The sequence below is a fragment of the Chlorocebus sabaeus genome, chromosome 17 (genome assembly GCF_047675955.1).
Source record: "Chlorocebus sabaeus isolate Y175 chromosome 17, mChlSab1.0.hap1, whole genome shotgun sequence".
NCBI lineage: Eukaryota > Metazoa > Chordata > Mammalia > Primates > Cercopithecidae > Chlorocebus > Chlorocebus sabaeus.
In genome coordinates this window covers 74,679,960-74,696,137 of record NC_132920.1, presented here as the reverse complement: position 1 = coordinate 74,696,137, position 16,178 = coordinate 74,679,960, and the positions used below count along the sequence as shown (strand labels likewise).

At 38.0% G+C, this 16,178-nt stretch overlaps 1 protein-coding gene across 2 annotated transcripts in view; it reads left to right on the top strand.

Moving 5' to 3' along the window:
• The window catches only part of COL12A1 (collagen type XII alpha 1 chain), a 124,176-nt gene extending 111,020 nt beyond the window's left edge, over positions 1-13,156 (top strand). Inside the window, exons 59-66 of one of the 2 annotated variants that reach the window (XM_073006170.1) lie at positions 645-698; positions 2,144-2,215; positions 5,857-5,892; positions 5,990-6,056; positions 7,059-7,247; positions 8,198-8,266; positions 9,744-9,914; positions 12,119-13,156. In XM_073006170.1, the coding sequence (XP_072862271.1) occupies positions 645-698; positions 2,144-2,215; positions 5,857-5,892; positions 5,990-6,056; positions 7,059-7,247; positions 8,198-8,266; positions 9,744-9,914; positions 12,119-12,294 (834 nt within the window). In that variant the 3' untranslated portion in view covers positions 12,295-13,156. Of the gene's footprint in view, positions 1-644; positions 699-2,143; positions 2,216-5,856; positions 5,893-5,989; positions 6,057-7,058; positions 7,248-8,197; positions 8,267-9,743; positions 9,915-10,933 lie in introns of both variants that reach the window. The other variant, XM_073006171.1, reaches the window with a different exon arrangement.
• Positions 13,157-16,178: the final 3,022 nt, after the last annotated feature.

The window sequence follows — 16,178 nt, the reverse complement described above, 5'->3', positions numbered from 1 at the left end:
TATCTGGAAGCTGTGATAAAAGCAATAGGGAGGAATTCTTACTGTTTTGTTGAGGGTAAAGGGTGCTGATATGATGGAAGAGAATGAAGGCGTGGAGAATTCACCAAAGGGAAAAATGAATTTCTAAGTTGAGAGTCCAATTCCCAGCAGACAAAGGAAGACTCTGCCACCATAATATCATCTTTTATGATACCACTTGCTTTTCTCCGCAACTTTCCTTTCCTCTCACCTGCATCCTTCCTGGGCCAACCTGTGGACATTGATTTTTCCATAGAATGTATAAATCTTCCTTTAGACTTCTTTATGCTATTACAAAAGAAAAAAAAAATCTTCATGAAGGGAATCTGCCTTCCTGAGAGAAGATTAGTTTGGCTCTTAAAATTGTTTTATTTATAACTATACAAGTGAATGAGCATAGAAGTTAATTATTCAGTAAAAGGCAAAAGTTAAATTGAAAATATTTTTTTTCTTTCTTTCTTTTTTTTTCTTTTGCTTTTTGCCTTCATATTGAAAGCTTACCTGCCAAACAGCATGTTGGGCTAAATCCTTCTCTTCAGCCTTCAGCTTTAGCAACTTGTTTAGCATCTTTTCTTTTCACTTGCTCATGACCTCCCTAACTGTAATTACTTTCATTTTTACAATAGGGCTTCACTGGAAAAGACGGTGCAATGGGACCCAGGGGCCCACCGGGGCCACCGGTAAGAACTAAATGTGTTTCAGTTTTGTGCCCTTCACCCCCGACCCTCTCACTCCATTTTGCTAGAGAAGAGCCAGGTAACCTGCTTTTGAAGCACATTCAATCTGTGCTGTGGAGTATATCATTGAGGGAAATGTGTTTTTATTTACCTACATCAAAATGTGCTAGAGAAAACAGATGTGTTAAAATACGGAATCTTTCTGTTTAATCAAGTTACACTTGAGAAAAAGAAAAAAAAATCCCTAACTAACTAGCTACTAGCTGGTTGGTGCCTCAGTTTCTTCATCGCTACATTGAGTGGTTGGGTTTTATAACCTCAGTGGTTCAGTTATTTCCTGTTACAGAATTTTAAGAATCTGTGGCTATAACATTTAAAATTTAAGAACATTTATTATTGAACAGCCATCAGTTGTTCTGAGGAAGTCAGTTTTATCTACAACTAAAAAGGTCTTCAACTTAAGATATTGGGAAAAATACTTAAATTAATGATTTTGAAACTGCCATCTGTATAGTTGCATCCAGGTGAGATCCCAGTAAAATTGTTTGAGGTGATGGATAACCTCCATGTCTGTGTGGCAGGATATGAAGACTAAAGAGCATATGTTAAAATAATTGTATCATTTATATTTCAAATATAGATCTTTAGGTAATGGGGGATTTAAATGCACAGCAAACTTTCATGTTAAGTATTTACTGTAGAGATTAACACTTGCGTAATCAATGGAGTAAAGGATTGCTTGACAAAATCTGAACATTCCATGTTAAGAAAATTTTAGGCTTTAGAACATGACGTATTGGCCAGTACATATTATAAATATTCTATTAAATATAGGACCAAAATATCTGGAAGCTGTGGTAAAAGCAACAGGGAGAAAATCTTATGATTTTGGTGGGGTTAAGGGTGCTGACATGATGGAAGGGAATGAAAGTATGCAGAATGCTCCAAAGGGAAAAATGAATTTCTAAGCTGAGAGCGCAATTCTCAGCAGACAAGGGAAGACTCTGCCGCCATGGTGCCCAACTTAGCACAAAACTGGCCACCTTCTTAATTCTTCTCCAGCCCAAATTTTCAACTTCTGTGTTTTGAAGGATTGTCTGGTCTTGTAGTAGGAAACTTTAAAAAAAAGGGAATTGCTTTCTGCAAATCCACTTTGTAACCAATTTACTAGGATCACAGTCTTAAATTGTGAAACTGATTGTATACGTATGCATTTATTTTTCAACTGGTCTCAAAATATATTTTAAAACTATATAGTCCATAAGGATTGCACTGTAATTGTCAAGAGTTTTTTATTTCATGTTATCTTAAAATTTGGTTTTATTCTTCCTGAATGTGTAATTATGAGTTGTTTCATTTAAATGCTTTTAAAACAAGCTGTATTCATTTTCTTTAGATGGGATTTTCTCTTTGTCATAACAGTCCCCTTCCCTCTCCATGTGTTGTAGGGAAGCCCAGGCTCCCCGGGAGTCACAGGACCAAGTGGGAAGCCAGGAAAACCTGGAGATCATGGCAGACCAGTAAGTGGACAGCTTGCATGTCTACTGACAGTCATTTCATTGTGGAAATAAATCATGAGAACTGCAAATCTTTGTCATATTTAGGTTATCTCTGCTGTAATGTGTTTGAAGCATTTGTTGAAACCATGCTAAACTCATGGATTTGACGTGGTACCAGTTCTAAATTTTTCTCTCTGGGTTGTTATAATATTCTGGGATGAAAATTGTGGTTACTGGGTTTCTTTAAAAGGAGAATGGGATTATGAGCCAAGACACACATTTCTGCACTGTATAAACACTCAGAGCTGGGTCAGCAAAACGATTCTTTTTACTTAGGAGTGGTATGCTGCTTAAGATGGAAAAACACATGATGACGGTGCACAGCGCCTCCATCCCTAGCTTGCTAATATTAACCCTTTTGTGGCATTATCGAGCTTTCCATTTGTTCTTTTCTATCTAGTTGAGGAGGCTAGAACATCAGAACCAGAATTAAAGTTATTTATTAACTTTAATTGATCATTTTACTTTTTAAATATTGTCCTGCCCCAGTTTATACCCCATTTAACTTTCTCTTATGCAGATATTTTGGTTAAAATAGTAGTTGAGATAGTAGTACACATATTTGGTATTTCCAAATTAGTATCTCCAAAACTGAATTTGAAGTGTCTAAAATATCCACAATTATTTGTAATGACTGTTGGGCTGCATATTTTTTATGAACTTTTCCTTTTTTGTGTTTATGAAGTGTGAATTTATTTAAGCATTTTTTTGTCTGAATAGCATCCTGAAATATAAAAATTTATCTTAAAGACAATTAAGTCCAACTATTAGCAGTGACAAAAATTTATCAGGGCTTTTCTCTGGACAGAATTTCTCCTTTTTAAAGTATTGTTCAAATTACACAAACTCAAGTTTAAAAAAAGGAATTTCAGACAGACTTAGGATTGGACATTTATGTGATAGGGCTTGCCTTGTATGGTTCATAAAATTAAGCAAGCAACATAAAGATAGAAGGACTCCTGGTATATTAGGTTAAAAAGAATGACGAAAACCGCAATTACGTTTGCACCAACCTAAATACTTTAAAATCTGTGTGTACTCTAGCATGTTACTTTATTACTCTCTGTTCCTCAATGGATCATGTTAGAAACTTTGCAAGAGCAATTGTAAGTATATGAAACTTTTCTACCCATTCAGCATTTCATTTTGTTTTACTATGACCTCAATAGTGTCTTATATAAGAATATTACTCATATAATTGATGGCTGTAGCTAGACGCCTAAAAGAAATGTCTACAGCTGTTACTTGAAATATGATCTCTAAATATTGGAAATAAAGATGATTTCTACAAATCATGAACAATAGGACAATCTCAGGGTGCCAATAAATTAAAAATCACATCAGAACAATCTCAAAATAGCAGTAAATGTAAAAAATCCTGCACTTGCAAAATGCTCCAAATACAATAATATTAGTGTTTCCACAAAAATCTAATACTTATGGCAAGGAAATAGACAACTCTGGTTTTTCTTATGATAATTATAATTTTGTATACATTTATTTAGATCCCAGCACTTTCCCTTTTCTCCTTCATTTTCCTCGTCCTTCAAAAGTAGCAAATTTCCTCTCTTTTTCTTCTCTGTTTTATCTTACCTTCCTCTTATTTATGAAACCAAACATAGCAGATAGGTATATATAGGTCTTAGCAGAGAGCTTGGCTTAATCCTTTTAGCTTATGTCATTAGCTATTATAATCAGTTGCTATCTTCTTGCTAACTTATAATACTTGATATTCTATAGGAGATGTTTCCATGAGATGTTCATAGAATACTTCATTAATAAACACATATTTGTTTAGTGCCTATAATATGCTAGCCAGTGTTCTAGGGTCAGGTGATATAACAGCAAACAAGACAAAGTTCTTGCCTTCATAGACGTTCTGAGAGGGGCGGGTATAGACAAAACCATGTAAATAGAGGTTCCCATGGTAATAAGTATCATGAAGAAGCAAGAAACAGAGTAAAGGGTTGGAGAATGATTGTGCTGGTGGGAAAGCAGCTATTTTGGATACAGTCATCCAGGAACCTCTCTGACGAGGTGACACTGGGATGAAATGAGGGAGAAAGCTATTTGATCTATGGAAAGAGGGTTTCAGCCAAAGGAAACAGCATGAATGAAAGCCCTGGCTGAGGAATGAGTCTGACATATGAAAGGAACATCTAACAGGTCTGGGTACCAAAGTGAAGGGGGTTAAATGGAGAGGGATAAAATATCAGGTCAGATAGCTAGGCATGGATGATCATGTGGACCATGTAGCCCATGATAAGGAATTATTATTTTCCTCTAAGTGTGATGGGAATGGGATGGAAGGCTCTTGGAGTCAAAGGAGTGATATGATCTAATTTTTCTTTAAAAAATATCATTCTGGTTTTTGTGTGGAGAATACTATACTATAAAGTAGCAAAATGGGGAGCAGGGAGAGCAGTTAGGAGGCTATTGGAATAGTTTCAGGCAAGAGTCTTGGTTTGGACTGCGGTGGTTTCCATGGAGACGGTGAGAAGTGGTTTGATATGGGATATTACCTGATTTGTCAATGATTTAGATGTTCCTTCGGTGATAGCAGTTGGCAGCCTGGAAATATATTACCGAAAGACAAAAACTTGCTGTATTCTAAGGAAAACTTTTCCAATATCTCTCATGGTGAGAGGCTTATGACAGTGTAGGGGCAAATATTCTATGCTTGAATTTAGATGTAGGATCATTTAGATTGAGTTATTCATTAAGAGAGAAACCCAGTTTCTTTTCTTTTTTTATTGTAGAATTTTTTTTATTATTATACTTTAAGTTCTGGGGTACATGTGCAGAATGTGCAGGTTTGTTACATAGGTATACATGTGCCATGGTGGTTTGCTGCAGCCATCAACCCATCACCTACAATATGTATATGTATGTACATATAGTATGTCTCCTAATGTTATCCCTCCCCTAGCCCCTGATTCCCTGACAGGCCCTGGTGTGTGATGTTCCCCTCCCTGTGTCCATGTGTTCTCATTGTTCAGCTCCCACTTATGAGTGAGAACATGCAGTGTTTGGTTTTCTGTTCTTGTGATAGTTTGCTGAGAATGATGGTTTCCAGCTTCCATCCAGTTTCTTTTATCTCAAATGTACAAAGAATCACTGGATGAAGTTAAGGGATATATATTGAGCTAAGTAGCTCACAAAAGCCTGCTGGTTCTTAGTGAGACTGAATGGAGACTAATCTCATGGACGCTCCACAATAACCAGCTGAGATAACCAACCATGATGATACAAAGCAAAGTATGTCGACACAAGGGCAATCTTCATATGTATTTTAGTTCCATATGTATCGTGAATTACATTGTAAAAAGTGTGCATGGTCCATAACTTTTACAGTTGTGACCACAAAATTCACATCTGTCCACTGTTTTGGAGGACATGTGCTTCAGAGACAGAGAGAGAGAGAGAGATTAGATTCCTTTTTATAGAAAAGCAGAATGTGAGTAACATGGATATAAACGTGATGTGTCATTTTGCTAATGCTTTAGAAAACAGAACTTGTTCTCTTTCATCATTATGTCCATTCATGCATCATTTTAGAGTATGTTTGTCAGTTTCTAATGTATGCAATTCATATTTTTCAGGGTCCATCTGGGTTGAAAGGAGAAAAAGGTGATAGAGTATGTATTTTTTTAAAAAATCTTACGTTTGTGTGTTAAACATTGAAGTCTAAAATTATAGAACTAATATGCTAATCATTCTCATTAATTTAACAAGGGAGACATTGCTTCCCAGAACATGATGCGAGCAGTTGCAAGACAAGTCTGTGAACAATTGATAAGTGGTAAAGTTTCTTTTCTTTTTACTGTGTGAATGGTTTGAAAATTAATTGCAGGAAAATGCAGAGTTTGGGTCATAAAGTTTCTAAAGAGATAGATTTCTCTTTCATTTTGATAAGCTCTTGTTTTTATACATTGTCAGTTTTGTATCTGCTTAAAGATGATATTTTAAAGATTGTCACTAAGATAAAATAATAACCCAAGGTAAAATAATTGCAGCAAACTTAAGTTCTAAGACATTGGATATTTTAAGTTATGACGTTTAAGTCATTTTATGACCTTAAGGAAGGGGGTTCACCAAGATTAATTTGATCAGTGAAAGTTGTTTTTGGTAGGAAACTCTGGCCTCTCTGTTTTTCACAGGCTCTTCTTATTCTATAAGGCCTGTTAAGTAATGAAGCTCAGTACCTGCAGACTAGTGTGGGCCTTAAACCCGCTGTTTGTGAAGGCTTAATCAATGTTTTTCATAGTGTGGTACTGAGGAACACCTGCCTTGGAATCACCTATGTTGCTTGTTAGAAGTGAGAGTTCCTGCACCATGTCCTAAGCTTAGTGAATCATTGTCTTTGGAGATAAGGCCCAGAAATCTGGATTTTTCAAGTTGCCCCACAGGCAATTCCAGTTTACACTGAAACCTGATTAGCATTGCCTTAGATATACAGACAATTGTAGAATTATCTAATTATAAAAAAGGTTTTCTTTTGAGTGGTGTCGCTTGGCAAACCTCAAGACTTTATTTCAGAGCCATATTAAACTTTAACAACTTTTTATATTTGTAGTAGTGTTTGTGGCTTATAGGTCAGCATTTTGTGGAAACAGTTATTTATCAGGGACTATTTTGTCCTGGATGATTAGACTGTCTTAATTTTATTTTTAGGATTCTAATTAGATTGTTTCCTGGAAGGGGTGCAGAATGGAGATGGATTTCACTAGACACTAAAACAGTTTCACTCTCTCATCCCTCCTTTATTGCATTTCTTACTAACAAGCCTTATTTCTACTTGTAGGTCAGATGAACAGATTCAATCAGATGCTGAATCAGATTCCAAATGATTACCACTCCAGTCGCAACCAGCCAGGCCCACCGGGTCCACCGGGACCTCCTGGCAGCGCAGGAGCCAGAGGAGAACCTGGACCTGGGGGGCGGCCAGGCTTCCCGGGCACACCAGGGATGCAGGGACCCCCTGGGGAACGAGGTAGGCATTTCTCGCTTCTGTATTGCGATAAAGGAAGGAATTTGCAAACGTAGGAGCTGGGACAGGTTGAAGGCGTCTGGAAGGTGACCTAGGCAAACTGCTTTCACTAGTCTTGTTTGGACAGCCTCAGAAGAGCTGTCAGGCAACTCACAGGCCATAGGGATCCATGTCTTAGAAAAATGGCATGTCTTTATCAGATCTCAGTTAATGCTATCAAATCTCAGATAATGCTATTTTCTGACTTTTGTTGTTGTTAATGGGAAAACCTCTATCTTGGCAAACTAAATCAGCTACCCAAATATTATTACTCTCTGTGACCGTGGCAAGAGTCGAGCAGCAACTGAATGTTCTTAGGCAGCCCTAGAGTTTTAAATCTAACTTATTTTGGTTGCTTTATTCAGGGTCTGGCATTGGTCTTGTATGTTTGTTTGACTCTAATTTCATGGTGTAGATAAGTGCAGTTGAAGGAAAAGCAGAAAAATAGGACTATTTGATTCCAGATATTTCAGGACTCTGGGTACCCACTTTTGTCAAAGGAGTACTTAATATTCTAGAGAAAACCTACATGTTTCTATAATTCTGCTGGTTTGGCTGCTGTACTAATAGGGCTACTAAAGACAAAATACCTTTAATATGTTTTTCAATGAGATATTATAACTATTTCTTCAGGATGATTGTTCCTAGTTACTATTTAAAAATATATTAGACATGTTTGTTTACTTCAAATAATTTTTCCCCTGCTTTGTAGCCAAATTTTTTCTAGGCCATGAATCTAGAATTACACAAATGTCTAGAAAGAACTTGGCTTGAAGAGTGAACTTCTGTGAAAAATTAGGTCCTGCTTTCACTAAGGAAATGAATTACTTGAATCAAATATTATCAGTTAAGATGAAAATTACATGTTTCCAGATAATTTTTCCCCTGTGCTTTCTCTTTCTCTCCTTCCTTAGGTTTGCCAGGAGAGAAAGGTGAAAGGGGTACTGGATCTCCAGGGCCTCGGGGGCTGCCTGGACCCCCAGGTAGGTTTGCTAGTACGTTAAACAGGCAAAGAGTATCAACACTGAGAGGGCACACCGTCCTGAAGAGATTCACAACTTCATCCTGTTATTCTTTTTTTTTTTGAAACGGAGTCTCGCTCTGTCGCCCAGGCTGGAGTGCAGTGACATGATCTCGGCTTACTGCAAGCTCCGCCTCCTGGGTTCACACTATTCTCCTGCCTCAGCCTCCCGAGTAGCTGATACTACAGGTGCCCACCACCTCGCCCGCTAAATTTTTTGTATTTTTAGTAGAGTGTTAGCCAAGATGGTCTCGATCTCCTGACCTCGTGATCTGTCCGCCTCGGCCTCTCAAAGTGCTGGGATTACAGGCATGAGCCACCACTCCTGGCCAACTTTATCCTGTTACTAGAGCTTCAAGCATTCTTATTACCATGGCATATGTTTTAGCAAGAAGTTCAACCTCCATAACTTCATTTTCATGTTCCCTTTGTTAAAGAAATGAAAAGGTTATATGAAGCATTAACTATAACATTCATATATGATGAAATGAATTTTAGTGACACAAAGGGTTGCTATTGCCTCTCTCTCCTTCCCTCCTTCCTTCCCTCCTCCCTTCCCTCCCTCCCTCCCTCCCTTTCTTCCTTCCTTCCTTCCTTCCTTCCTTCCTTCCTTCCCTCTTTCCCTCCCTCCCTTCCTTCCTTCCTTCCTTCCTTCCTTCCTTCCTTCCTTCCTTCCTTCCTTCCTTCCTTCCTTCCTTCCTTCCTTCCTTTTCTTTTCCTATTTTGTTTGACCTCATAGCTTTTAAAGATGGTTATATTTCCTGTTGTTTCCAGTAGTCTTCAATATGGGGCTGTTAGACTGAGAAAACATAGCCTCACTAAAAGGCCTGAGATATTGGTAAATTTCATTCCCTGTTCTCCCAAAGCATGTTTATATTTTGGAAAGGAATACTAGTTGTCTGATGCATTTTGTTTACTAGGTTGTAAATGATTTCTTTTTTCATTATAAGGCACATGATACCCTTGCAACCAAGGACAGCCCTGTGGCTAAATCATTCCATTTATGTTAACTGTATTGATCCAGAAACAACATTGCTTCACATAGTCTGGAGGTGTGGAGCAGACACTGCCCTCTTTTGATGGCAGCTCAATGTGGCTGCCTAACAGAGCTGTTTCCTGCAGGTGCTCTTTTCTCTGTGAGGGTGGGAGCAAACTAAAGAACTCACTGATATCTCTGGTTTGGCTGAATTCTTATTAAAACAGATTTTCTGTGATAAAATACTTAAAGTAGTAGATTTTTGGCATTAACTCTGATGAGTCATTGGTAAGAAAGTTCCATCACACCTTGGTTCATATTGGGTATTTCTTAATGAAATGTTTTCTTACCATACAATAGTAAATTGTCTAATCTTGAGGTAGTGCCACTTAAAGTACTGGTTGCTACCTCAGGAGTTGTATTTGACAAGAGGGGAAATACATTTATTTTAACTCCACACTAGGTCCACAAGGAGAATCCAGAACAGGTCCACCAGGGTCCACAGGTTCAAGAGGTCCCCCTGGCCCCCCTGGCCGTCCTGGAAACTCAGGTATCCGAGGACCCCCGGGTCCTCCTGGATACTGTGATTCGTCTCAGTGCGCCAGCATCCCATACAATGGGCAAGGCTATCCAGGTATGTTGTTGCCATTGTAGGAACTCCAATTCACCTGAAGTAAAGAACTTTATGGAAATGAAGTTCCTTAGGCTTGAAGGAAGGTTGATTTGAAGATGTCTTGAAGATAACAACTCTTTCAGTTCTGACTGTATATAGTAAGAGTGTTCGCTACCATAGCATACAACATTATTTCACTGTTAGGATTGAATTATTTTCTTTTTTCCCCCATGTTTCTGCATTTACCAAATCACATCATAAACCTCCCCTTATTTCTCTTGGGACTTCAAAGCCTGCTAGCAATTGACTTTTTTTTTTTTTTTCTTTTCCCAAAGATTGGGAACAGGGATTTGTTAAACACAACTGTAAAATGCCAAGAATATATATTTAAAAATTGTTTTGGAAATCTAATTTATAGGCAAACTATGTGATAATATGGTGTAGACGACTGAACATAGTTAACTGTCCCATACTAGCCATAGAATTAATACTTATAAAATATGGGACTTAATAATTGTTTTAAAAGATTGTTAATGAAATTCTAGTGTTTGACAATTGTAGAGGGCAGAAGTCTCCTATACCTGATTTTGTGGGATGTGAGGACTGGGGAGATACGCCAATCTGGAAATAAGATAGTCATGCTGTGGTCGATGGCTACCATTTCATTAGTGCACCCTCAAGCGTCTTGCAAATTTTAAAAATGATACTGCTGTTTGATATGATTTGCTACTTTCAAATAGTGCATGAGTAGTTGAATATCTAAATATCTATATATCTATATATTTAAATGCATAATTACATATGACCAAAAGTAATAACAAATCTTAATGTATATTTCATGCAACCCATTCACAGAATTGCAATTTAATTCTTTGTAAAATAAATTTAAATTACCACCTCCTTATGAGATGTGAGAATGAGTAAAAATATATGGATATATATATATATACTTTAACCATTACATACATAGATGGATGTGTATTTATATTTTTTACTTAGTCATTCAACTTTTAAAAACTATCATCTTTGACCTGTTTCAGGTTCCGGCTAACACATTTTCTAAGTCGCCAGTGCTGCTTACAGTTTGAATACATGAAAATCCTGTTTCTGAGATGTTTGCGCACGTGCTTATTAGGAAATGAGTCTGTATGGAAATCTCACCACAGATAATGGTTAACGAACCGGGTCGACATCACAAAGGAGGGTGGAGACTCTTTTTACTAACTTGAATGAGACAAAAGCAGTGGTGTCAGTTTATAAGCCTGATGCATTTCAGTAATAATGTAGAAAAACATTATTTTAAAAAAGTTCCAACGCACAGCCATGAGGAGCCTCAGTTGTGAAAGAGGTGCATAATAAAACTACTAACCAGAGGAGACTATGCCATTTTAAGAAAAACAATTAACCTGGTAAAAGAGAAATGTCTTATGTAAATAATAACTAATTGTGGCTTGTAAATGATTTGGATGTGATCCTGTCGACTAAAATCACTTAACAATTCTACAATAAGCTTCTGCATCCAAGCCTGCTGCTTGCTCTATGCCGGAATAACACCAAATGGAATCTCCTCATCTCTTGCTTGTTAGCGATGTGTCTGATTCAGGGCATCTGTCTCTGTTACTTTTTTGTCCGTGTCCTCTCATTTGGGTTTTGTAACTGCAGTTTTCAAACCAAAGTTTAAAATCACCTTTTCTTCCTGTTTTGCTGTAGTCACTGGTGTTCCTCACCCACCAGCTGTAACTCAGTTAGTGTGAGGTACAGCCACAGAAGATGTCATGTACTGTATATTACCTGGTGATAGTTGCTTTTCACCCCCCGAGTTCAGTTTCTAGGAGCCAATAAAACTGTCCCTCACCTCCTCATCTTTCCAAGTTGTTCTTTGAATTGAGGAGTTTGAAGGCAAGAACAGTTACTTGGGGATTTGTGAAAATCCTACTTAGGTACTGCGTTGACAGATTTTTGGTCCAGTCTCTGACCCTTCCCAGGTATCTGTGCAATGATTGTATTTACTGCTGGATTTTCGAAGGTGGTTTTTTTTTTTTTTTTTAAGACAGTGCCATTTCATGATTTGATTATCACCAAATTCTCTGGAAGTAATTGGGACCTTGGAACTTATTTATAGTTAGGAGGTTAAGACTGGAGCCATCACCGCGGGTGGTGACTAGCTTTTGCTGTGTGTATGTGCCTTCCAAATCATGCCGTAACTGTGATGTTGAATCGGACAGAGCCGTACGTGCCCGAGGGCGGGGCCTACCTGCCGGAGCGCGAGCCCTTCCTCGTGCCGGTGGAGCCCGAGCGGACGGCGGAGTACGAGGACTACGGCGCAGACCAGCCTGCAGCGGAGACTCCCGAGCCCCGCGGGCGCCGGCGGCGCGCCCTGTCCCGCGCACCCGGGCAGTGAACCGGAGACCCCGCGCCGCGCCGCGAGGCTGGGGGCGGTGTTGGAATTCTCGTTACAGGTCAGATAGACAGTGTGCGTGTCTTCTGCGGTGTTCCTTCCAGCGTTGCCCATCCTGGAGCGCCCTTTCTGATTGCGGAGAACCTTGTGTCTGCAGGAAGCCTAGCTCCAAGCACGCAGTCTGCAGACAGTTTTGCCTTTGCCCTTGAAATGCTTGCAAAATACTTTGTTCACAAAAGCTGCAAAGACAGAACATGCCGTGTGCCTTTAGTTAGCACAGCGGGCAGCCTCAGTGAAACTCTTAGGTAAAGCAGTGAGTTCTGGAACCTAGAGCTACTGAGTATTTCGAGCGGGCAGTTTATCTTTTGCTATAGTTATTTGCAATTCAATTACACCCCACTATTCAAATAATTCCCCTCCTAAAACCAAAAAGGAGGGAAACGTCAACTCCATTGCAATTATTTATCTTCCTCTTCTATCTCTGTTACACACCGGGGCATAGAATGCTCGTATACATCTCTTTAACAGCCACAAACCTTAAGCCATGTAGATGAAGTTAGTGCATCAACGGGATACAGTTCCATATTGCCTTAAACCTCCTTGTTTTAGACACACTAACATTTATGCCCAGTTGCAGATTATTCTGCAGAGATGGAATTGCATGTTTGTGTTGTATATTTAGTATGAACTTTTTTCAGAATATAATATTTCTTAGTTATCAAAAGCAGTTGGAAAACGTTTGCAAGACTATGAACATAGAATTGCTGCTTTTATATTTTAACTGCAGATTGTGAATTTCACTGCCTTATATTATTTATTTCTGAAACAAAAGAGGCATTTTTCAATAAAACTACTGAAAATTTGACATGGCATGTTTCTTTCTTTGAAGGGCCTTTCGGACTGCCTCAAGTGGTTGTTACAACAAACAAGTTCATATCCTTGGATACGGTTACAAATCTTGCTAATACTATTAAATTATGCTAAATAACTTTAGATTTTTAATGATACGGTGAAGTCATAGAAAGAGAGTGGTGAGAGCCTTAAAAAGCCCAACAGATTCCAAAGGCTTTATTAGGAATATAGAGGATGTGTGGGTTGGTGGAAAAACAACTACGTATCCTAGGAAACGCCAAACAACCAAATAATCTCTAATAACCCACATGATTTCATATGCATTTAATCACTTTTCTATACCATACTTAACCCAAAAGCATGTTTAATTGCTAGAAGGAAAATTCCTTAACGGAAAATTTTACATTTAGTGATGCCTTCCTTTTCCACTTACAAATGCAATAAAACCATTCTAAATATCAAGAAAAACTATGTAAATGTCGGTATGAAAGAAACAGTATCAATTGAAGAGGAAGAAGTAGTGATAGGAAGTTTTCCACAGAGCAAAACATCTGAATTAAATACCTCCTGGAGATGAGGATCAAAACGAACAGATGATACATGAATGCATTACATTTAGGAGGCATCAAGCAGGTTGCTAAACTCAATAGCATTCACTTGTAATTCCCAACACGTGCACTTTTAAAGCTAGAAGATACTACCAAGACTATCCAAGTCCAACCCAGTTCTTTTGCTTTGCTGGGAAGAAACAGACTGCTAATTAATATCAGAACAAGATTAAGACTCTGGGCCTTGTGATTCTTAATCTAGTTTATCACTAGATGGCCTCCCCCACTCCCATCTTCTTACTCTCTGGGCAGGAGCTTTCAAACTTCCAAGTTCTATCAATTTATTTTGATTAGTTTCTGATTCACTGTGGTTTCTGATACTCCTTGATGAAGAACGTGTGTATCAAGAGCCTGACGATGGGTGGGTCCTCAGCCGCTGACCCTATGGAGTCCCAGGGCCACGTGGATTCAAGGCATAAAGAAATTGTACTTTCTCTCATTGGCTAGATATGGGTTTGATTCTTGATATTGGCAATGCACTGATTAACCACTTTCTATTCTGTTCTGAGAACTTGGGGCCGAGGCAATCCAAACCAGGGACTAAGCACAAAATTAATAACTAGGTGAGATGCTTGTTGTGATGTTTATTTTCATAGTATATTTACTTCTTAATTGTGTTGCTGGATTCTGTGTTAAATTATTTTTATAATCCTTGATTGAGCACATACAGACTAAACAATGGGGAGAAGAGGACAGATAGTTTGTCTTTAAAAACTCACAGAAAAACTACAAGAAATCTAACACATAGGTGCTGGCTTATTTATCCAAGGTTTTTTTGAGAAGAATACAGAACAACTTGAAACACTTTTTCTAGGCTTTTCCATTTGGAAGCATTATAAGAAATTCCTTGTGTGTAATGTATATTTGGAACTAGGGCTTTCATTTTTCAGAAATTTATTTCAGCCTGAAATAAATGTGGGGAGAAGTTGTAGCTTCTAATGAAGTCTACAGTGGGAATGATTTCAAAATTTACAAATAGCATTTATATGGATCCTAATTTCTGAGTATTTTATAGACTATTTGTACAATGACTTAGCAAGTGTAACAAATTTGCACGTATATTTTCTTAAGTACATGAGCACCCATTTTTGAGTCTATACAGAATTTTGCTGTCTGGGCAGTTGCTCAAGCTGGCTACCTTCCAAATGTTCAATAATTTTATTTTTTGTACAAAAAAGGTCAATATAATTGTCCCTAAATATTTGTTAATCATTATATCTATTACACTGCATTTGGCACGTACAATTCTTCCTCATTTGGTTTTAATCATCATTTCTCCCTAACAAAAAGGCATTTGTGATTATACTGTCCTCATGTGGTCTGCCTCATAAACACTAGCTAGTTATATACAAAATTGCTGCAGTGACTTTTATTTTCCAAGGCAATATTTTAAATACAAAGTAATATTGATCCTTAAGTTATCTTACACCTGTAGTCAGAAAATGGATTTAGATCTGAATATCTGTTTATGTAAACATTTGTTAGCTTTTCCACTCTTAGATCAGGCTGCCGAAGGTTTTTGGGAAAAAAATCATATGGACTAGCTTTTAGAGAATAACCTGTGTTTCCTGTCTCTAACCCTGATCTCTTGCCTAGTTCTATCTCAGTATATTCAGCTGTACTGCCTACCCCTCATTGAGTTCCACAGACGCCTCAAAGTTAACACATCTGATATTTATTAGGAGTAAGTTCAGCTGTGAGTAACAGAAAGCTACAAAATTATAGTGGCTTAAAGAAGTAGAAATGTCTTTATTTCTCATGTTTGAGAAGTCAAGGAACTAGGCTCTTTCTATCTTGCTGCTCTGCTTTCTGTGATTTCCATGGCCAAGTTAGGCTTATGGTCCAAGGTGGTTAATAGAGCTGTAGCTGTTATATCCATATTCCCCGGCAGGAAGGAGAAAGAGGTGAAGAAAATGCTTTATCTTTTAAAGACACCTCCTGGAAGTTGCAAACACAATTTATATTACATACCATTCGCCTTAACTTAATCATTTGGCTACATTTAGCCATAAGGGAAATGGGAAATGTTATCTTTATTCTGGATGGCCATGTGCTGCCTGAAAATCAGCTACTCTGTTGCTATGTAAGAGGGGAAATGACAAGTGGAGGTAAACTCAAGGCTTTAGTCTTTCATGCAATGTCCAGATCTGAACATTTGTCTCCATAAATATAATTTTCCTCCATTGTCCCCACCAACCACCAAGTTACTCAGGCTAGAAATTTGAGAGCTCTTGGAAACTTCCTTCTTTCACTTCTCACATCCAATTAAGTCTAGCTGATTGAGCTCCTACATATCTTAATCATCTTATTACTACTCAGTTTCAAACCCTTGAGATTTCTTGTCATGATTATAATTCATAGTTTCTTGAATGGTCTCCCTTCCCATAGCCTTGAATCCCCTTAAAAGATGTCTTTTACACAACTGTC